The sequence below is a fragment of the Netta rufina genome, assembly GCF_964035555.1.
Source record: "Netta rufina genome assembly, chromosome: 9".
Taxonomy (NCBI): domain Eukaryota; kingdom Metazoa; phylum Chordata; class Aves; order Anseriformes; family Anatidae; genus Netta; species Netta rufina.
This window is the reverse complement of record NC_140132.1, coordinates 10,648,389-10,672,584: the sequence shown is the minus strand read 5'-3', so window position 1 is coordinate 10,672,584 and position 24,196 is coordinate 10,648,389. Positions and strand designations below refer to the sequence as shown.

At 40.6% G+C, this 24,196-nt stretch overlaps 1 protein-coding gene across 1 annotated transcript in view; it reads right to left on the bottom strand.

The window, feature by feature from the left end:
* Positions 1-24,196, bottom strand: part of VPS8 (VPS8 subunit of CORVET complex) — a 76,162-nt gene that overhangs the window by 15,672 nt on the left and 36,294 nt on the right. Inside the window, exons 29-40 of the mRNA XM_084291964.1 lie at positions 23,164-23,220; positions 22,664-22,746; positions 21,463-21,547; positions 20,307-20,405; positions 16,270-16,359; positions 15,771-15,817; positions 10,740-10,881; positions 9,906-9,995; positions 9,436-9,478; positions 8,637-8,740; positions 7,141-7,219; positions 5,638-5,720 (exon numbers count right to left, since the gene is read on the bottom strand). Coding sequence (XP_084148090.1) covers positions 5,638-5,720; positions 7,141-7,219; positions 8,637-8,740; positions 9,436-9,478; positions 9,906-9,995; positions 10,740-10,881; positions 15,771-15,817; positions 16,270-16,359; positions 20,307-20,405; positions 21,463-21,547; positions 22,664-22,746; positions 23,164-23,220 — 1,002 coding nt within the window. The remainder of the gene's footprint in view (positions 1-5,637; positions 5,721-7,140; positions 7,220-8,636; positions 8,741-9,435; positions 9,479-9,905; positions 9,996-10,739; positions 10,882-15,770; positions 15,818-16,269; positions 16,360-20,306; positions 20,406-21,462; positions 21,548-22,663; positions 22,747-23,163; positions 23,221-24,196) is intronic.

Sequence of the window (24,196 nt, the reverse complement as noted above, 5' to 3'; positions counted from 1 at the left end):
CTGAGTAGTATCACTTGAGTCCAAAACGGCTGTAGATTTGGGATACAGAGAAGAGCCTGACATGCTGCAAAGGCTACTTTTTTGCTAGGTGAACAGTACGGCTTCAAACAACATTAAGCTTTCTTTCTGCATGTATAATTTAAAAGCAATGGCATAGGAAGTACACTACACTGAGACACGGTATGAATTATAGAGAGCAACAGAGAAGGCAGGGCTCCCAGCCCAGCATGTACGTACAGAGCACGTTCTTTCTGTATTCACCTGATACTTTTCTGAAGAACTCAAGTACATGGCCAAGGAAAGCCAAGCTGGTAACCCAAACCGTACAGAGGCAACCACTTACATGGAGCAAATAAGACTTCCCAAGCCGCAAGCCACCACTTTCAGTGCAACTTGTTTCTTTTCTTTATAAAGGTACAGGAGGAGGAAGAGGAAACATGAACACGAGAGGAATCAAAGAGAGTGCTGCACAGCCCTAGGCTGCAGCTGTTTACCTGCCTTGAGAATGAAATCCAGATCTGTAAGTCCCCATTCCCAGCAAGTTATAAAGCTTTCTTCCAGTTTGCTGCTTTCAGCCCCCACAAAATTTACAGCCACAAGAGCCTGATGGGATCAATTACTTTCATGGAGGAATATGTTTCATTAATTCCACCTTGTAAAATTTGTCTCTGGGATTTATACATGCTCTGAATGCACCGTATGGGGTGGCCCATTACTAGAAGTGAGTTGTGCCAAGTCAGGAAGAGATCACAGCTACTTTCCCCAGGCTGGTTATTTCCTCAGGCACGGGGACCACTCAGCACCGTAAGCCAAAGCCAAATTCACTGCCAGCATGGCTACACAAACACATACGTCGGGAAAAGTCTGCCAGTATTGGTATGCAAACCAGAGATGCTCATGCAGCCTCTGAGCCAGTTCTGTCTCCTCTATTTCCCTTTCTTCCTGGGACCAGGAAACAAAAATTTCTTTGCTGACAGCACTCACAGAGCTGTGCTAATGCACTATGAACTCAGAAAATGCATTCGTATGCAGCTGAAGCTTCATCTGATTTGCAAGGGGACAGAGCAACTCTTGTACGTAAAATTAATCCAGACACCTCCAGGGCTGGAAAGAAAAGGACAGGCAGGACCCTAAGCAGGTATGGGGAAAAAATAAAAATAAAGAAAAGGCTTTTTGAATCTTTCTGCTTCCACGCTAACAGATTTTAGAGATTCCTTCCTTCCTTCCCTCCCCAGTATGGGGTTCCTACAGGTAGGATGTAAATTTCTGGTTTCTCTAATTCTCTATTTTGTAGGATGCAACAGCTGGATCTACTTACAAAACGTTTATGAAGGATTAGAGCTCTGTAAGGGAATTAACACTCAACCTTTCAGCCCTCATCAGACAGCGTTCACATCTGTAATGACATGGAATTTTTTCATAATGCTCAAAAGGATTCCTCTAGCATCACCCCTAACGCAGTTATTTCAGACTGTTTAATAAATAAAGTTTTTGTTAAGGATGAGCAAGAACATAAATATATTAATCTTCATTTCATATGACTTCAATAGTATAAAGTTGAGTCAATACATTTTTACAGATGCTATGAATCTACCGATTTTCTGTGAAGGCTGTGGAGTCTGGTCCCAGCTCATTGCAAGGTGCCCTTTAGTGCAGCATTTTGCTTGCAAAGTTAACATTTGCATAAGGTATAATCTCTAGGCAGTTAAGCACAGAAGCGGAAGAAAAACAGTCCACTAAAACTGGAATAATCTAATTCCTTTTCTGAAAAGGGAAGATCATCTACCTCAGTTTATTGATGTCATCCACCTTACAAGAACACAGTAATTCCTGGGCAGCTGTTCTACCTTCCACACCAGAAGATCCAGCGATTTGTGCTCCACCACAAAAACCTGACCTCTGCTGCAACAGCTTTTGAGGGTGTTTTCAGACTTCAAGCACCCCTTGTACTTCTGGATTTCACAGAAACATCTTGAGAAAGAGGGCCCAGAAGAGCTAGATTAAGCACTCACTTAAGATCACGGTTCAGGTGGCACATCGGCAACACTTTCACCATGGAGCCACGGCAGCGCTGTTTGGCACCCAGCTTTAGAATTTCACATGGCTTCAAGAGCCACCAGGCAGCTTTGCAAAAAGAATATCCAACCTAGGGCTAACAAGAAGGAGACAACCTCTAGTTCAGAAAGCTGTACCGGGGAAGCACCATGTATGCACGCCGTGTTGTTAATCTTCCCTGCAGCACACTTAAACGGCATTCTCAAGCAATCCAAGGAAGCAGATGACAGATCACACTATGCAAGGAGGCAAAAAAAATTCAGTGCTAACTGTCTAACACAGAGGAAGTCTTGTTCCTGATCCCAAACAACCCCAGTGAGTGTTCAAAAATATCTGAGCTGAGCACCCAAGACCTGGCCACGCTGTAAGACACGTTCATCACTGTTCACATCATCTTCCCAGCTGAGTTCAAAGCACCTTTCTTCCCAGAGCCAAGCTGTGTGCTGAAATAACACCTAAAGGAAAACTCCCAAAGGCATCCACTGCAAGCCCTGAAGCAACAGTTTAGTAAAACACAGCTACAGCACTATGGAAAGAGGGACGTGGTTTAGTGGGTAGTAAGGGGATGGTTGGACCAGATGATCTTGGAGATCTTTTCCAACCTTAATGATTCTGATTCTATGAAAGTGACCTACAGCAACGCTGGCCTCTCAGTCTCATAAAATCCCATTTAGAGATCTGTAACAGAAATAAAGGTTGGTATGAATGTCACGTGAATGGAAAAGCATGTTTTTAAGCGCAAGAACAAAGATATAAGTGAATGGTCTGCCTTGGTAACAAAAGACACTTTCCAGCTGCAAAGCTGAAGGTGTTAGTCCAAGCTCAGAAGGCTGCAGACCTGTGCAGAGCCCTGCAGACGTTATCAGGAGACCCTACATCCTAACACGAGGAGGATGACAAGTTTGCAGGATATCACACACCTGTAGAAGACTACAGACATCTCTAAAGCCTATACTGAAAACCAGAGAAATCACGATGTGCAGCAATCCAGACCATGATTTACAAAAGCTTAAGTGAGATTCTGAGGTAAAAATCCACCTTGTAACAGCCAGCAACTTCTAAAGGATTTCATTAGGCTGCCCAATACTAAGCAGTCATCAACAGAGGAACCACAGAGGTGCAGCGAGGAGGAGACAGCTGACACCTTCTGTGCTGCCCACAAATGAGCATGGTCTGACCACTCATTCCCATACACCTCAGGTATACACAAATATGTAAGTGAATAAAATCTATGAAAGAACAAGCAAGAAGAGGCAAAATCAACTTAGAGATCTAATAAATCAGTACCATGTTCTCTTCCACAGGCTCTTATACTGAGGCTTGTGACACTATTTTCCCTAAACCTGCTTTTGAACTAAAAGGTACTAATTACTAGCTACTGCTTTGTGAAGTTACACTAACATTTGTTACCAAGAATTCAGTTCCTGTCCCAGAATGTGTTTATAAAGCATCATCTCTCCCCACTTTTTGTTGCAGCCACACAGAAATGTTTGCCTCTCAAATCCCTGTTTTGTCAGACTGAATTTGTAAGGCTAACCAGGGAAATGGGATGAACAGGAACAATTTTCCCCCTACCTCCAAAACCAGTCACCAGATTTGCACATGCTATGCTAAATAATGCCTTGGATATTTCTGTCCATAGTAGCAGTACTTCTCGTGACACACCTTAGGCATCCTGCTACCCTTCGCAATAGTGCCATCACATCAACCATTTCACCGTACAACTGAAACACATTTCACTCTTCTGTTGCCTCCAGGACATGAATTCCAGCCTCTAGCAGACAGTTTTATTTCTGCTTAAGAAGAGACTCTGAGAACAGAAAAGGGCATGAAATATTTGAAGACCTGAAAACAAGAGTTTCCAAGTCTTCCCAAGGGGGATCAGGACCCTCCTCCGCACTGCGATACCTCCCAGCTGTGCTGTCTTCATAGTGGCCACTGGTTTGCACCCCCTCCAATCTGGTAATTCCCAAAACACACCAGGAAAGCCCCCTGCCAACCTCCCCACTTACTCATTCACAGCTTCTGTACCACTTCCTGCCTACATGAAACATCAAACAAAGCTCAACAGGAAACCATAACTAATGCTGCTGTTAAAATGGAATGAAACATTACTGAAGAGGCATTAAGTTTGCTTGACACTTTCTACCCATGAAAAAAATGTATTTTATTTGATCACCCTTTCTATCCACTCATTTACATCTTTCAATGTCTTTAATTATGACTTTCCAAAACCTGAGATTGTGCATAATGTTAAGATCAAACTAATAGGCTGCTACAGGCTTCACCCCATGAAGCCGGTCCCCCTTTTCCACTTTTGCTTCCATCTGGAACAGAAACTGAAGAGTAATTTGGCACCTTTTCAACCTTTCAATTGCTCCACCACACAATTCAGACAATTTCCCTAATTCATCTTCTGTATTTCTCAAGGTTTGCTATTAAATCCCTACCTCATCTTTTGTCTATTTTACAATTTAACAAATCAAATCTGCTTGTGATCATTCAACCCCAGACACATATTTGATATCAGCTCTTTTGTAAAAGGTTTGCTACTCACTTTAAAAAAAAATAAATCTCAAATTGTACATCATACCATCAACCAAAATAGCCCAGTCTTGATATCTCTCTCCAAAGCCTACAAATTTTAACATTTCCATAACCATCCGCTCCAGCATTTCATCTAAATGACCGTCAACATATTTAGTTTCAAGTTTTAAGAACTTCACAGTGGCTTTACCTCTGTAGCAGTGCCTAGACCTGCTGGAAAGCAGCTCTGCAGAGAAGGACCTGGGAGTCCTGGTGGACAACAAGTTAACCATGAGCCAGCAGTGTGTCCCTGTGGCCAAGAAGACCACTGGTTTCCTCTTATGAGGAAAGGCTGAAAGAGATGGGCCTCTTTAGACTGAAGAAGAGAAGGCTGAGAGGGAATCGTATCAATGTACACAAAGAACTTAAGGGAGGGTGTCAAGAGGATGGGGCCAGACTATTCTCAGTGGTGTCCAGTAACAGGATAAGAGGCAACGGGTACATACTGAAACACAGGAAGTTCCATCTGAATATGAGGAAAAACTTTTCTGTGAGGAGGACAGAGTGCAGGAACAAGGTTGCCCAGAGAGGTTGTGAAATCTCCTTCTCCAGAGATACTCTAAACCTGCCTGGATGTGATCCTGTGCAACGCTCTGCAGGTGACCCTGCTTGAGCACGGGGGTTGGACTAGATGATCTCCAGAATCCCTTCCAACCTTAACCATGCTGTCACCCCATAGTTGCTAGTTTCTCTTCAAATTCCAGCTTCTGAGATACCATTTTACTTGGTTTGCAGAAACCACCTAGCTTCACAAAGATCTGTGTGTTCCCATGTCTCCTCAGATTGCCAAGTTCTCCAGGTCATTCTATCAAGTTTTCCAACTTACTTCTTGACAGCTGAACTTTTACAGAAGTACTCTGAACCAGGCAATCAGCCAATCTGACATTTAGTGACCTAGAAATTGTTACATCAGGAATGCACTCGGCTGTTCCCAATAACTGAATAGCATAGCTTGGTAAAAGTTTGTGCACTCTTTTCTTCTTTTCAGAAACTCACCTGTAGAATTCTCTGTAGGATTGAGGGAAGAGCGATAAATGCAGCCATGTTGTTCAGCACTTGCATCGTCAAACTCTTCAATGCTGAAATATCATGCATAAATATCACCAACATTCATTAGGATTCAAGGAGGGGCATCTTTCAGACTAAGAGTTTTATTTCAGTTTGTGTTTTCTAGTATGAAAATCATTTTCACCACTTCTGTGCATGTTTTCTACTAAGAACATGCATCTTTTTGCATCAGGAAGTATATATATAAAAGGTTGATATCACAACGCCTCTCCTCCCATCCTACTTCCTACCTACGGTAAACTTTCACATCTTGAGGCTTTATTTCTAACACTGCCATTCACTCTTACTGCTAACAGAAGTCAACCTGCATCCCTAGTTCATGTTATAATCCCACTGACTCTAGGATTTCCTAGCAGTAACCTTTGCATAAAATGTCTTTTGCCCCCCCCTCGATTCCTGGTTCCCTAAAGTAAGAGCCAATAACTGATATATGCAGACACCAGCAATTCAGCTTCTTTGTGGGGATAATTAGATAGCTAGGGTAGTTTGGGAGATATGCACATTAGGAATGAAAACAAAAACAGTTCTGTGGGATCCAAGTGTATTACATTCTCACCATTTCTGATATCACTTCAGATAATCTCTATTCTGCAGGCATCAGCTCTCAAAATGGATAATCAAGAGGGCATTCTAAATTTAGAGGAAAAGATGAGTTGAGGGAAGAGGGGTGATTTTTATTTTTGGCTTATCAATCTATCCCCATGAATCCAGACATAGCTAATAGTCACTGGAAGGGAAGGAATAGAGGGAGACCAGACAGGATGATAACCATCATTTTTTTTGTAACATGTTGGGGTCCTTAACCGTGCATGGTTACAATCACTGCGAAGTACAGTGCTGTAATCAAGCAAAGGCATTATTCTGTCCCAAAATCCTAGTATCTAAGTCCCTTTCAAGAGTACTACTTTAGATGCGCTAATGACACCCACAACTGATTCAGGGGGTAGAACTGGAGTAGAGAATTTAGTGTATTTTCTACTATTTTTAAATACAATAGACAGATGAAGAGATACCTAACAAAAAGGCTAGGTAGGGAAGATGACAGTGTTATATCAGAAGTTTCCAAAGTTTACAAACTTACTTACAGTCTAGAAAGCCTGTGCACATTGTTGTTTTGTTTGTTGTTTTTGTTTTTTTTTTTTCCCCATAGAAAACCACCTCAAAGGAACCAGCTGATTAGAAGAGGCTGTAGTAGGGTCCATCTTCCGCTCAAAGCTAAAAACAAAAACTACCTGACAGCTGCAGCCTACCCAACTGAGCTCCAAGCCAAGCTCAGTTCTACAGCCACTGCAATTCAGATCTACTGCGAGAGCAAGGAATTGAGGAACCAAGTAATGAAACTGATTTTCTTCTGTTCAATCAGCAGAGGACAAAAGACAGCACACAGGCTTTGATTAATATTTGGAGTCACAAAAGAATCAAAATACTTACATTCAGCATAGCGATACTGTGAAGAACCGGACAGTTTCTGTGGGGACATCATAGCCTCCAGCAGGGGAAACCAGAGTGCCTAAAACAATTGAATGCAAGGAAAAAAAACAGTAAGAACATAGCAAAATGAAAAATGAGGTGTGACTAGTATCAAAGTCCATTTCTGAAGGCTCACTTGCACATTCTGAAAAACAAAAATACATTCTTATGTTTTCACTGAAGTGGAACAGAACTGAAATATATTAAAGTAATCAGAAAGTACTTGTGGATCTGCTTTCAGTCTAGATTGCTCATATCTTAGAGCAAGATACTGTTTGATTGGATCTGAGCACAGAGAAGACCTTTGGCTCCTGTTGTTCCTTCTTCTTTCTCACTCTTTCTTTCCTAATATTTTGACAACATAAGAAATCTACTTTACTTCATTCGCAGTCCCCAAATGCTACTACATGCAAGATGCAAACTCTCTGACATAGAGACTGCTTACATAACAGATAGCACAGTCACAGGTCGGCAAATGGATAGAGACATATAAATTCTCCAGTTGGGAGAATTTACGTGATATTGTACGTGGGAAGATGGCCCTTCATCCAGTGACCAGAGTCTGATCTTTATCAGGCATCAACAAAGCAATTCCACTGTGTGGAACAGAACCCAGCGTGAGAGCAAACACTAACTCCATTAGGCAGGCCATAAGCACTCTGCACTTGTAGTCACCTCTTCAACAAAAACAGCAGTTGTCTGCTGCACAATGAAATCATTTCACAAAAGAAACTGAGCAGGTCACCTCCTACACTGGACAGCACTAAGAAAAAGTGAGAGAATTCTTGACTTCCAGACATGCCAGCTCTTCAGACACAGGAACAACAATCTCAGTTTTGAATTCAGTTGCCTACATTATGCATGCTATTAGGACTAAAAATAGGTTCTATGCCACTGACATCAGCAAAATGAAAACACAACCTCAATACAAGGCATACCCAGTTCTCTCTGCAAGAGCTCAGGCAAGCTGTATTGTCTCCACCCCTTCAAGACCAGGCTAACACTAAATTCAGGATTTTTCAAGTATTCAGAACAGCAATATTCTGCAGCCACAGTGGAAGTAGCATCAGCTTTCTGCCGGCATAAAGATGACACAAACTTAAGTATGCCAACAGCTTGATGCAAGGTTACAAAAGTAATGATCCTTTGCTTTCTTTAGTGCCTGATTAACATGCAAGCCAAAATTTCAACTAAAGCTAAAAATGGGGAAAGGATGCTATCTCATCTCCTTCTCCACTACTAATATACACTTTATTTTGTGCTTCACATGTGAGGATTTCTCTCATCGGTTTAAAACCTGAAGCAGCACAACAAGAACACAAGGCAGAGCAAAACAATGGCTGCTTGACACATATCAGTATGGATTAGATGGGGAAAGGAAAAAGCACGTGAAGAGAGAGTTTCTGGAGAAGCAGAGGCCTTTATTGACTTTAGTGATATGGCTTTTACTCCCTTACCTCTTGCTGTTGTTGGTTTAAGTTGTGTGAATTCCTCTGGCAAAGAGCAATGGTTTTCATTAAGGTATCTTCAATGTTTTCTAGCAAGGGGAGTTGTTCTGAACCTAAATTTTTGGGGAAAAATAAATTGCAATTATAGAAATTACTAGATACATTAACTCCCAATCATTCTGCAAAATAAAATCATGCTGTTCATCTAAAAGCTGTTCCCTACAGTGAGCTACTGCATTATGAAGACGGGTCCTGATTTTTGGCACGCTTTCAGAATGCAGTAATAAATAGGGCATATAAGACTTTTCATGTAATCAAATAAGGAAGATTTTAGCTGTAGTTTAGGGTACAATTAAATAACAAATACAGACACTGCATTTGATTAGGTGCACCTTTGAATCCTGGGGCCGATGAAGAGTGTACCTGTGCATATATACTCATTTTCTGTAGGCAGAACATTCTTAATTCTCTGAGAAGTTTGCTTAAAGTCGCAATCAAAATAGTTAACAGGACAGCTGACCACACACAAAATCAGTGGTTTTTTTTTTGTTTGTTTTTTGCTGTTTTTTTGTTGCTTTTTTTTTTTTTTTTTTTTTTTACAAGTTTTGGTAGAGATTAGAGTGAAAGAATAAGGAAGTGCTATCAGTGTAACTACCACAGCTACGTGAATGTCAATTTAAAAAATGTCACTGCAATACTGAGAAACCTGAAAAAGGATCTCATTATGCCAGTTGTCAAACATGAATTTTACATTTTTATGTTTATCTCTTTTCAAAAGAAAAATGGAATTTAACTTGGTAACTCTTACTTTCATCATCTTGTGTAAGCATCAGCAACTTGCTCTGCAATCGCTGAAAGAAAGAGAGAACTCAGAACAGTAAACTTGCAGAATCTTGATGGAGGTGTTTTTAAAAAGGCTTGATTACTAAGGCTTGCCCTTATTTTATGTCCCAATATAACTAGTATAGTATACATTTTTCTAAATGTGGAAAGGAAAACTGAAACTGAAACATTATTTTTGAACCACAAAAACAAATTTCAGTATCTATTATCTACTAGATGTTTAAAGACAGCTTTCACAACAAGCCAGAAAAATACACTGAACTGATGGTCTGCAGACAACTCAACATACTGTTTTTTGACAGAAGGTAAATGCTTCCATGCATTGTAGTGGGAAACAAACGGAGAAACGATGACTGTCTCAAACCTCAACAAAGGACACCATGCTGACCAAGAGCATGGCAAAAATGCCACATTCAGGATTTTAGCATACAGTACCTCAAGCATAACCAGAAAGGCACCATGGATATCTCCCTTCTTCTCCAGTAAATATGAGGAAGCTTCATGGAGCTGATGTTTCTGGGTTATCTAAGTAAAAAAAAAAAAAAAAAAAAAAAAAAAAAAAAAAAAAAAAGTGAACATCTATCTCAAGAAACCTGCCAGCATTTGTTTACGCCACAAAACAGGGACAACTGGATGGTCAGAGAGGTTTTTAATCTCCATGTGTTCACAGGCACATTAAAGAGTCTAAGCACTGAGTCAGATGCCTGCCCCCACCACTCCTGTCTACACTGTGCAGTTTCTGAAGTTGCTCTATTGCCACCACCAGTGTTAAAATCTTTAAATCTGCATATATACACGTATAAATATCCAGATCGAGGATAGATGTTTAGTTAAAATTTTCATAAAGTGAAGAAACAGTCACTCTCCCAACATTAGTCAAATTTTCACGGAATCACATAATATCAGGGATTGGAAGGGATCTTGAAAGACCATCTAGTCCAATCCCCCCGCTGGGGCAGGAATACCTGTTTTGGCAGTGTAGCTATCCAAAATCCCCAGTCTATATTATTTCAGATACCTTCAATTGTAATCAGCGTTAATTCAGATGATCTGTATACTGCAGTTAATTGGTAGATTCAGCATACTAATAGCCTTTTCTTATTAGCCCTGAGACTAAATTCAGAAACAGGATACTAAGTATAGCTAACAGTGGTGCAGGAGAGCAGTTCAGCAGCTCAGGGGGCCAAATATCTAAGAACTAATCTATAACTTTGGTAGGAGCTGATGTGAATGCTTCCCCTAGCCCCTGTCTTTACACATCTTTTCTACCTGGATGGTTTCTTCCAGCCTGCAGCATTCCAGAACTTTAAGCGTCTCCAAAACCTCATCTGGGCTGTACTGACACAGCAGCTCAATGAACTGCTCTGTGATGCTGGGTGGTAAATGAATCAAGTCTTGGTTGATGCCTTCTCTGGAAAATAAAAGACACGGGAGACAAGTCAAATTCTAGTTCAGAAGTTTGACTGGAAAGAAGAATTTTTAACTCAGTTGTGTGTTGTCTCTTACACTTTATACCCAAGTAAAAAATCTGTCTGTAAGAGAAAAATCATGCTGTCTCTACTAGTTACTAGTGCTAGATATCTGTTAGGAGGCATTTCATTTGTTCCACAACGCATTCTACTGATGCTTCAGTATAAATTAGACTATCAAAGACCCCTGTGAAACAAGATCCCAGCACAGACACTTCGTCAGCAATTCTATAGCAAAGACATGCAAAGAAGTCATGTAATTTCTTTGATGCAGCCTTATGGTCTTTGAGTAGGTTTTTTTAGATGCTGATCATCTATTTTTCCTACAGACTCTCTCTGAACATTCTTGAAGAAATACTGCTTTCTGCTTACTGTTTCTGAAACTGTTCTTCGCTCCGCTTTACCACATTTTAATGTTTCATCTGCTAGAATACAATCCCCTCTCCTAATTCATTGAGATATAACTTCATGCTTCTTTTAGGGAAACATCCCTGTTTTTATTTAGTGGTAGTTCTCAACCCAAACAAAACTAGTGAATTTTTCTTGCTCTAATGGACTCTAACTCCATGCACACTACAGTCATCAGTAGAGCACATTTCCAACTGTAAGACTTCAAACCAGACCCTGCACATTGTTCAGCACCAAGCCAGAGGCTGCGTCTTCTCTCAAGGGTTTCATAATCAGCTGCCCCAGAGAACCATATTAAACTGGAAGGAAAAACATCTGCCTCATCTCCCCACGTGGGACCTGTTTAATCAACACAAGCAGATAAAATCTCCAATTGCTGCTGTTACCTGCCTTTGTTGCCTCCCTGATCTCCTCTAACTGTCACAAGTGACACTGCCAGGATGGTCAGGCACTCAGCAGTACATGACACTGTTCTCTTCTGGCTAGGACTGTGGATAATGCTGCCTGGCCTGAGCTGCTCGGAAGGCCAGACTAGGGTTTCCCATCCAATTCTAGTCTCGATAACTTCTGTAGGCAAAGCTCAGATCACAATTAAACTAATTTATTAAAGCTGTTCCTCTAAAATAAATTTCTCTAAATCCTTTCCAGCAGCAGCCGTTGGCACTGTGGTGGTTCATGGAGTTTTCCAATTTCCAATTTTCCAATCCCTTGGCTTACTGAGTAAACTTGTAATGTGGGGGAAACAGAGCAGAACCCTGACACCAGTCCCATGACTGTCCTTGTGTCCTGTTTTCTACTCACCTTGTTTCTAAAGAGCAACAAGAAGCAAGAGATTTCCAAGAGCTGGAATGATACAGATGATCCCTTCCTAGAGACAAACGTAACACTTACAACCCTTCAAAGTGAACAGCAATTCACCACCACTGTGGAATAAACTTCACGTGGCAATTCTAGGATTGATGCATTACACAGTGAAACTACAGTTCATCCTCTGTTAGCATATTTGTTAATAAGCCTGTTCTGAAGCTCGTGATAGGAAAGAAAACAGGTCAAGGTATATATTTAGCTTTGTTACCTTTCTGAACAGAAATTTGTAATCAGAAGGTATGTGGATGTGCAAACCCCACAGCCACAGGGTGGAAAAAGGTCTAACATACCACATGACCCTGTAATTTCCTGGGAGCTACACGAATTATCATCATCTAAGAAAGACCTCCATGCCCCTACCAAGCCCAAAGAAGCTTATTGTAATCACAATGTCAACTGCTTGATTAATAAATGGCATTTGCCCAGAAATGAAAGCCTAACGCAGCTACGGATCAGTGTCCAAAATATGTACACAATTATACAAAAATTGGTATCCAAACTATTGTGTTTGGATATCAAGTAAAGAATCATTATTTACATCGAGTAAAGAATCCTAAAATCTAATAAAAAAGAAACAACAGATAACCTCCTGTACTCACCATCCACTCCTTCCACAACACAAAACCTATAAACCCTGTCCATACCTGCAAGAACAAGTGTTCTACCCTTTTTGATACTACACTGGAGAGAGAAGAAAAAAAAAAGAAGCACTTTGTCTAAAATGATTTCTGTCATGTCATTTCTAGCATGTCATACAATTTCAGTATGAGAACAAACTTCTAGTTTGGAAATAACTCTGGCACCCACTATTCATGGCTTATGAGCAAGCCACTCTTTTCCTTAACTATTTCACTTAAGAAATCCACAAAAAGGGAAAAAGGAAAGAATGTAAGATTTTGATAACATAAAAAACTAAACAATTATCCTGAGACTTGCAGGTCCTGCTCAGCTCAACACAACCTGCTTCGTCTTCAGTATAACCATGCCAAACAGTTCCTCTGCAAAACTCTTCTCTGCCATGGTATCTTCTGGAAGGAAGAGATCATTGCTGATTTCTCACAAAACCTTGCACAGCTGAGCCTTGCCAGAGTCATGGTTAGTGAGCAGAACCACTGTAACACCCTACAAGTTTTGCCATTTGTTAGTATGTTAATAGACCCAGAACACTGTGTTGTTAAATATGTGTTGGTACAACACATGAATTTGTGCTGCAAACAGACATGCTTCATTGCAATTTTTTTTAGAAGGGAACTTAAGAGTTTAAAGTGGAAGGGTGGCAAAGGCTGTGATTGATGAACTGAGCAATATACACTACATTCTCTGGTTTTTGTGGCTGCTTATAAGATACGAACCATAAGGACATCTGGTTTTAATTTCCCTAAGCAATTTCTGTTAACCCTGTTTCCTACCTTCCCCCTTCTAGCTCCTTTAAAATAAATCTCCAGCAAAATTAAATGGGCCAAATAAATCCCTAATGCGATTCCACCAACTCAGTATAGTTACACTAGTATGATGAGTCTTGTCCTCCATATGATCAAGCAATCATTCGTATTTGAGACATTAAAGCTCCTTTGCTACTCTAGAATCTTTATTCTAATATTAATTTTGCTCAGAAAAAGCATATAAACGTTTAGACTGACAGGAGAGAGAGATGTTTTCAAAAGAACCTAATCACTATTTAATGTAAAGATAATAGTGCAAAGCAGAGGTGCATCTGCAGATTAGGTCTTGCAAAGTAAAATTACTCCATCCTCCTGTGCCTCCCTCGGCACAGTTCATTTTGATACAGTTCAGTTCATTTTGATATGTCTTTGAAGCAGACAGCCTCACAGCACTGAAAACACACCACAGAGCCTTGAGTGCTATAAAAAAGTCCCTCCAGCAATCTAGGATCTCTGCTTCTCCCTGGCAACACAGTTTAATAACAATGAGTTAAACTTTGGGCTTATAAGACTTTCTTCTTTAAGGTTAGTCGATGCTATACATCAAGCCATAATATTTAGCAGTATTTTGTTCTTTTTTGCATAACTTTCTTGCTTCTCTTTTGCTTACTGAATACTCTGGCAACTACATCACAGTCAGTACAAGGTCTACGTCCCTTGCTCAGGATGCTGAACATTACACTGTAGTGCAGAGAATTAGAGGACTTTGAAACAGATGGAAAAGGAACAGCCACAAATTTTGCTACAGCATACACAGCACAATGAGAGAAGTCATGTGGCTTCACGGCTTGCTGAATCTTGGGGTCTCAGAGATAAAAGCAGAAATGTTTTGAAGGATCAGATACAGAAAGTTGTTTCCTACACCTGGATTTAACATATCATACATGTTGATTTTGATTAGAATAGAACTACAGGAAAATGGTTGTATTTAGCTCTGTGGGAGAGCTAAATCAGATATGTTTATTACTCAGAGATTATGGAAGTCACTCTACACAAAAGATTAAAATACAGGTTAATTACTACCTTCGCTGGGTCTCACTTGCTGCAAGTGATATCACAGCACAAACAACAAAGTCTTAGTTAATATCCAGCTGGGTACCATCTCTGCTTAACTACTATTTAAAAGCAACAACAGAAAAACTAAATCATCCAATTTCTCTCTCATAAACCAAACCAAAATATTTTCTTGGAAAAAATTTGCTTTTATTTTGACCTCTAAGTAACACATTAGGCATGGGATTTAATCCCTTCCATACAAAGGTGATTGTAAAACCTAAGGAAAATCCAAAATTTATCATTTCCAAGCTACCTTCTAAAGCACTGGTTTTTACTTCACTTCAACAAGAGCTGAAACACTGACACCACAACAAAATTTAAGATCTAAATTTAAGATATTACCTTTTCCAATTTCTCCTCGTCATAAAGCACAATAATCTGCAACTAATTGACAAAACAGACTTTCTCCTTAAATAGCACTAACAATTGCTAGAAGGCAAATGGAGCTGTGCATATATATATGTCTTACAAAATAAATAAATAAAATCAAGGCCTTACAGCATTTGAAACCGATTCAACAGAAAGAGAACACTCAGTGCTAAAATACTGAAAGAACAGGAGCAGATGGAGCAAGTAACTAGTTAAGGAGAAGTTTGCAGTGAAATATAGCAGCAATTCCAAAATGATAGAAACGAAAAATGTCAATAGATCAAAACACATCTCTATTTATGCTAAATTTGGGCGGCTTGGTCAAGTAATCAAACCAGTGGGTGCCTGAGAACAGAAGTGACAGTTCATTTGCAGGGTAACCATTTCACAGCCTTCCCAAAGAAGCTGTTACGGCAATGACCGCCCTCCCACCAACGCTGGGGAGGCGTCACATTGCACGTACTGGAGCCCACACCACTTCCCAGTTAGGAAGCCAGGCATGGGCTCTACTAAAGGACGCTCCCCAGAGAAGTGTTATTTCTGTGCTATCCTTCTCACCTTTGGGCAGTTTGGAGAACAAGTCACCTTTTCTAAGCCCTAAACTTGGATGTAGACTACGTTGATGTAGTGTTCCAAAGGAATGTGTTTTAACCCACGTAGTTTGCCAATGGTCCAATTTTCTTACCTACCTCGGATCAAGCAGACTCCTTAGAAACTGAAAGAGTAAGAACTGGTCCTGAACAACAGGAAGAGAAAGCATTATTACTTTAAGTAATTTGCTATAAAAACAGCAATTCCTGAATTATATCCATTGAACAAAATACTGTTCATGGCTGGTGACTGCTGAAGATGGTTTGGGTAAGTAATTATGTACTACTTTCTTTGAGAATGCTTGCTGATAACTGGTCTGTCTGATCTCTGAACACAAGCCATGCTGCACTCCCAACTGAAAACTGCATTACCAAGTGATACAAACAGCAACCCAGAGATCATACCTTACTATGGCCAGAACATCACTAACAGGTACAGCAGTTAAAACGTAGCAATTCCTGCAGCTGAGTATCTGCTGAGCTACTTTTCCTCCATTTATGACACAGCAACATCCAAACATTGCTCTTGGCAATCATTTCTTACAAGAATTGCAACACTGCTGTAAAGTGCCAACACCAATGAAGTTTGACACCTTACCTGAAGGTTTGTAATGATGCTCTCAATCTGCTCACTGAAGTGGATGGCTACCAAGTCAGCTGCTTTACATGGGCTAAGTTGCAGCAACTCCTTTAGAAAGAGAAACACAAGAAAAATTATTACTTTTAATTTTATAAACAATGTAATTACACAGTATCACTGAGACCGTTCAAACATACCGTATCTTTGCCTAGATGAAGCCTGTAAAATAAATGCTATCATATAAAAAAAAGATTATGCAAAAAAAAAAAAAAAGGTAGTTTACAAAACGACAATTTTGAAAATTGATGATTTTACTACAAAACAGGCCGTGTAAGTATGCAAAACTAATCACACGCTGAGAAAACATCTCAGTCTTAAGGTGAGAAAATGATTTCATCAAATTTTCTGAAATTCCATGCCATCTCCACGCCAATTCCACTTGACTCCATGCCAGCAAGACCAGCTAGTACCAACTGGGAAGAGTTCCAGCAAGAGACAGGAAACAAAGCCGTAAGTTGACTCTAGGGCATTTCTCAAGTGTTTAACTGGCTCGAACTGAACCAAATCAGAGGTTTAACAGCAGGTTTCCTGCAACAACTATTTCCCTGCTATCTGTTCAGACATGGAAAAAAATAATGAATAAATTCTTTATAGAATAAAAGGAAAAAAAACTTTTAAGATGCTTGTGGATTTGCCTCCTGTCAAGCCTGATCTAAAAGACTTCATATCATACAAACTTACAGAACCCAGAACATGAATTTTCACTCTTGGTTCTTCCAAATGAGAAGCAACTGCTTCAGACCAACATTGGGTAGTTGGCAAACCTTCACAAAAGCCCTTGCTAAGCCTACAAATGAGAAAACATTGTGCCATTAAAGAAAAACAACTGGTATAGGAGATGAAAGAAAAACTTCATAAACGTGTATGTGCAAGAAAAAAAAAGTTGCTCAGCTTTAGCTTAGCCCCCAGACAGATGTAGCAGCCAGCAAATTCAGTGAATGCCAGCAACAGACCATGGTAAAAGGAAGAAAGGAAGTAATAAGGGAAGAGCATTGCTATTCTTCCAAGCTGAAGGACCTCTCCCCAAGCTCTTTAAAGAGCTATCATAGAAGATGTGTTCTGTAAGGTTTCCAAAGCAAAATTTGTCTACTTTATTATATGTAAACCAGTTCCATGGTGACTTCAGAGCTTTATTCCAGAAGCCACAGCTTTGTGTTGCTTACCCAGTACTCAGAAGCACGACTCTCTTATCTGAGAAGCCTAAGCAATCCAAAGGACCCAGAAGATCTTAATCACAGCAGTGCCATGAGAAGCATGCAGAAAGGACGTAGCATGAGAGCCTTAATTTGTTTCTCTCTCCTGTACATAACCTCCCTGGGAGTTTCCAGGCATGCTGAGTACAGGACTGAGTGGCTGGAGTCCGATGGTGCAGCCTTCCAGCAACGGACTGCAGCTCTTGGGTCAGTGTGACCTTCAGAGCTTCCCCCAGGCAACAGACTTCAGGCTTGTGTTTCCAACCTCTCCCAGGTTTACGAGTTTGTGAATATGGCACTTCCTAGGCAGACAGTCCTTGAGGGGACAATACTGACACAGGTCATGTGGGTCTAAGGAGAGAAAGTGACTGCCACTAATAACACTGATTGAAGAGGTCTTAGGTTTTATTTTGAAGATAAACATCATGAACAATTGCCATGTAGGAAGATGGAGAAAAATAAGGAAGGACACTGATCAGAAACCCCACTTTTTATTACACAGCAGGAAAGAAGTACTAACAGGAAAGCCTCTTTAGAGGCTTCTAGCTTCAACTGAAGGTGTTGGCTTGCTATTTTGATAACTCAGAAGAAAAAAGGACTGTTGTTCAAACACCTGAAATCATGGCACCACCCTAGTGAAATGTACTATCCTAGTAAAATTTACTATTTAAGTCTTCTGAATATTTGAGGGCAAGATTAATACACTGGAAAGGAGCAAAAGGCCATAGCAGTCAATAAGCAGCTAAGCCACATGAAATTGCATATACTGTTCACCAATCGCTGAAAAAGAAAGACGTCAAAAAAAGGAGTTGTTGATCTCAGTTGCAACACCCAACAAAGGTGACCCCACAGAACTGGTTATTTGCCCAGCAGCTTTCTGGAGGAAGCCGTGAAGGAGTGTCATTAAAAGAGAGCAGCCACAGAATCTGCAAGGCTGTTGAAATTGTTAAGGCAGGGAATTGTTAAAGATAGCCATGGACAAGCTGAGAGGAATATTTTCTGTGGCTTGACAAACTCAGAAAAAGTATGCAGCTCTGACAATGGGGGCACTGGGCATTTCTGGCTCTGTACGATAATAAAGAATAAAATAAAATTTGTTTTCTCCACCACACTGAGAAAACAAAACCAAACAACTCACTACAAAAAGCTGGCAGTCTTAGCCTACGACGAGTTTATCAAAACCAGTACAGCACTATGGGAAACAAGAAGGGCAACCCAGGACATTTCTGATTTGTCCTAAGACACCCAAGCATGGAACAGCAACCATAACAGCCTCAGACTGAATCAACCCAGCAAGGAGACACATTTGTCACTTGAAAGATACACAAACTAAGACTTACAAAGGGAGGCTCACTCACTCTTAAGGCCAAGCAATTTGGGCTGGATACACCAATACCAGGGTAACTCAGTAGGAGAGAAAAACAAAGCAGTCAGAAGCAGCAAAGTGGACAGCAGTTTGTTCAACTGGGAAAGCCCAGCATGGATCCACACTTGCTCTGGTAAGACAGTACTGTGCAAGGCCTCCACAGCACAACCATCACCACCAGCACTTCCCATAGGCTCTGAAAGCCCATCTGGAGAGTAGATGTGAGCTCAGTGAGTTGCATGTCATATAGGTGGATTCACAGCATTTCTTGGTCTTCCAAATGATCTTCCTTTTGGCCCATTTTCTCATTAGTCACCCACTACTTTCAAATTCTGGAAGAGACTAGCAGTATTCTCTATCTTCCAAATGGTGCCTGGTACTCTTTTGCCCCCCTTGCAGGATGCAGACTTCTGTGGTGATTTTCTGCTAAAGCAGTCTGGGCAAAAGCATGACCACTTGTTTTATAGGCAAGAGTTATTTTCCCTGCTCATCTCCAGATCACCCTGGAGGAGACTGACAGCACCTTGTATAACTAGATATAATGCATTCCCCATGTTTACAGACTGGGCAATTGTTTCAGACATCTCCATCCCCTCAAGCAAAGAGAGACAGAAGAGATGGCAAGAGCTATGAGAGAGTTAAGTCAAGCAACAAGCTGTGTCTTACAGCAGACGTTATGACCTCATCTTACCACAGGTTGGAAATACCAGGGTATTGAAGTTGATTATCCTCATCATTGTAATCTGAGGAATTTGATACCACAGATTGTGAGGTCAATGATATCAATGTCCTGACCTCCTACTGCTGCACGCTCATAAGATAAAAGGCTTGCTCACAGATCACTTTCCTGTTACACAGCACTCATGAGCCATCATCTCCTGATATATTGCCATTACCCGAAGAGCAATACTTGAAAACAGGAAACCAAGGAAGCCAGCCTGAATCTGAGAAACGCATTTACATTAATGTATGACACTGCTAAACCACACAAGCAACTTAAAGAGTTAATTGCTTTGTTCAAGCCAAAAGCTGAGAAGAAATGGCAGTGAATTTGCACTTCCAGGATCCCACTAACTATAAGTCCAAGCTAAGACCAATGAGGCAGTCAGACCAATACTGATGCATAACTTCCTGATTTTGCCTGCCGTATTTTAAACAATTTGGCATAACCTTCCTTCATTTGCATCAGTTTCCCTATCAATGCCCTTCATACCCACATGAAGACATGAAAGCTACAAGCACTCTGCCTGGAGTGCTTGATATCACACTGCAAGGCAAAGTTTGTAGCTATTTTGAACTTGGTGTTTGTAACAATTCCAAAACATCCCTTTGGTGCTGATTCACCGTTGTGACACCTGTGCTTACAGAACAGCACCAGTTGGATCCAGCAAGAGTTAGCAGGAGCTCAGGTATCATGGGTGTAAGATACACTGTACCTTTATGTGTTCCAAAGCTTTGTCCCACACTGACTGCTTTTCTTCAGTACTGTAGCCAGGCATGGACAGGATGTTGTGAATATAGTTGAAAACTTCTTCCTGTAAGGCATAAAACCATAAATGGTATAGTATGTTCTGCAGTGCTGTTAACAGTATTAGGTTTTGTTAAAGGAGAACACTTCAAACAGTCTTAGGATGACCTCAGGGCTAGTCCTCTCTTAGTCAGCAAGTCAGGATAAGTTATCTGCAGACGAGATTGTATGTCCCTAAATATCCCTAAATATAGTTCCTGAGGAGCTGCCAGGAGAAAAAAAAAAAAAAAAAAAAAAAGAGCCAAGAAGACCAGAATTGACACTATAAGTGTTAAGAACTATGGTTAAAGAGAATTGTTCCTCCTCTATTAGAAATATCTACCTCTTGCTTACAAGGAAAAAAAGACAGGACATGACTGTAACTAAAGGAATAGGCAAAGAAAGGAATATTTAACCAGAAGGTGGGTCAGTTTTGTTTTCCCAGCATATTCTTGAATTGCTCTTTGATATTTATCAGTCTCTTCCCCAGGTTCTCTTGCACAGCGCTCAGCACAGATACTCTCAAATACCACGTTTTTGACCACCTCACTACTATAACCTATCTCTTCCTACTGTTTCACCCACACAACTGTCAGCACAGTGTTTTCATAAGGAGCTGGTGAGATCAAGTTTGTCAGACTCTTCTCCCAGCTTTTGCTGGTAGTAGGGAAGAGAACACCTCATAAAAACTGCAGCAAATATGCAATTTATAATAACAGAGAAGGTAATTGCAAAGAGGTAATCGAGGCAAAAAGATCCTGTCAGGGAGTGGGGTATGGAGGCAAAAAGGAGGGACTGATAACAGAAACAAATATTGCCACTAGCAGTACTTGCAATAAATCACACCTTGTACTCAAGTTTTACATATTAGCATTGCTTAAATTGAAAGAAACCAAAAACTCCGAAGCTTAAAAAAAAATCAGCAACACATGCTCATAAGCACATTAGCCTCAACTGTAAGAAAACTCAGCTGTAAAGAAAGACATTGTATAAGAGGATTATGACAGGAGAGCAGGACTGTTGCACTCTTTCACACCATTGCCAGCAGGACTGGCTGCACTGCTATGGAGAAGGAAGTTACTCACCTTTCTCACTGGATCACGCAGGTAACAGCCAATGATTTTGTCATAGCGAAGCTCTCGTTCATACATAAACTCACAAATCTGATAACTAAAACAAGAAATCAGGTTTCACTAATTCTGCCGTTCATAGATCACTTTTCCACAATGTAGTTAGCTTTAAACTAGGCAAATCTACAACCCTGATTTGAAGAAATACACTGAATATGAGTTACCAATGTGTTATGTATGACACAGCTTCCTAGTTTCAGTTTTTAATAAACACCTTTAATATTTTGAGTCAGGAAGACTTTAGATAAAAATGAGTACAACTGAGGTGAAAGAAGTGAAAAGCCTGCTAAATAGCTTCATGCCATACTTTTTTTAGCTCTCATGTAAGTGGCAGAGCTGGTGATTCTGGCCCCTCAAAATCCCTCAATCAAGGAGAAAAAACTCCATGTGGACATTCAGTAATCCGCTTGATTGTGATTCTGATTCTCAGGTGCTAACAATGCATTTCTCAGTCTCATCAGGGCTGAAAAATTTGGTCTAGTAACTCCTTCTAGGACACATAGGAGAACAGGTGTAGCATACACCACCACTATCTATCCCTCTATTCCTTTATAGTATGGTGGATTAACTCACATGGCATCCAGTTTGAAGACTTGGATGAAGATGTCCCCCTGGCTGACTCAGTCAGGCATGAACAGACACTTTCTGGATGGGTAAAGCAGCTAAAGGAGATGGTGGAAATTTTCAGCCTCTCCAGACGCTGCATTTTGTCTCTCCTACTCAATTCTAAAATGAGTACCATGGGGGTGGCTCCAGACACTTGTGTGCTTTTAAATCCACCTGTGGGCCTCACCCCAACAAGTAATCTCCATCTGTCAGTGGTAGAGCATTCAAATATACAACTATACCTTTGAGCAATGCCTGGGCTCTAGGATAGGAAGTGCCAAAATTTCTCAATCCCCACAGGGTTTCATGCTAAATATTCCCACCAGTCTACAGAAAGCATTGGTAAGGTAAGATGGGGTAAGTACACCCAGTGAGATAGCAGAAAGAGACTGGGACAGATTAAATATGAACATATTAAATGAAGCATATGTGAATGCACAGGGAAAATAATCCCAAACAAAGCTGCAAACTAGAAACACGGCATGTGGAGGAAAAAAGGCTTTGGAGGAGTTTTAAAGACAGTATTTATATATTGTGCATGACAACTTACAATTCAGCTTTTTCTGCCATTTGGATAAGACGGCTCTCTTCAAACTGTACTATCCCTCCTGCCTGAAGCAATTCTAAAAGGACCTGTAGATAATGAAGAACAGTTATTTATATTGCAGCAGTAGTATAACAGCCAGCGCCATTCAGAAGTACACCGATCCTGCTCCATTAAACTGTGTTTAACATGGGGCACATTTTACAGATTTTTTTTTTAATTGATTGTGCCATTAGCTACAAAGGTAATGCATTTACGCAGAACTTTCCCTGCCTCTCTTTCTTACAGTTGTCAAGCCCCTCCTGGAGGCAACACTGGGGAAGGATGCTCCTTCACTCCTGCTCTGGACAGCACTACCCAACTACTCCTTGTTGGCTGCCATTCCTATGCTAGGGAACTCTATTGGCATATAACCTTCCCTATGCTTTTCTGCCAGCATCCGTGCCCAGTGAGGCCAGTATTGCCATACCTAGCACTTAAACGTATGTTTCCTTGAAGACAATTACCTGTTGCCTCTCTGAATGGCGGGAGTCATCATCTGGACTACACAGAAATTCAAGGACCTGTGCAAGGATGTAAAAGTTAGAGTGAGATAAGCCTGGTTAGCATAGCTGTTAGCCTGTGAAATTCTTCTGCAGTGGAAGTAAACAAATAGAATCAAACACCTGTCCTAAACTCCAAAATAGCTTTGGTATGCTCAAAGGAAATAGATAACCACACCATGCAAGCAACCAGTTGATCATTAAGATGCACTGAAGTCCAGAAGCATTCAAAATGAGCAGACTGTGAGCACCACCAATGTCAACAGCAAATCAGAACACGACGGTGCGATTTGAACATACTCATCTATGAGCTAATCTCTACTTGATCCGGTAAAGTCATATAATTCATAAAACTGAATATATCTGTAATTAAAATGTTTCAGTATCCAAATCCATTTAGCCTCCAGAGTTGTTTGGTCTTAAACCATGACAAAGGACAACAGTCTGGAGCTGACCAAGGGAAGGTTAGATTAGATGTCAGGAAGAATTTCTTCATGGAAAGAGTGGTTAGGCATTGTAACTGGCTGCCCAGTGAGTTCCAGAGTTGCTGTCTCTTGAGATATTTAAGAGATGTGTGGACATAGCACTCAGTCTGATGGTAGTCTTGGTGGTGTTACGTGATGGTTGACTTGATGATCTTATGGGTCTTTTCCAACCTAAATGATTCTATGATTCTGTTTTCTAACTAATTCTTTATTAGTGCTCGTATTTCCATATTATCACTTAAGTACAGTTGCTGTAGCTGCCAAAGCCTCCTTCTCAATCACTAGAATTTCTAATATAAACTTAACGTGTGCAAGCTTCAGGCATGCATTGGTGCATTTCAGCTTATTTCACACAGCAGAGGCGGATGGTGACCATGGGAACTAGAAACTGCCAGCTACATACATATACAAGCTCTGTAAGTCCACTAGTGTCATTTCAGTTGGCACCCCTTGTCTCCTTACCTTGATATCTTTGTATACCTAACAAGCAACAATAATCATCAAAACACTCC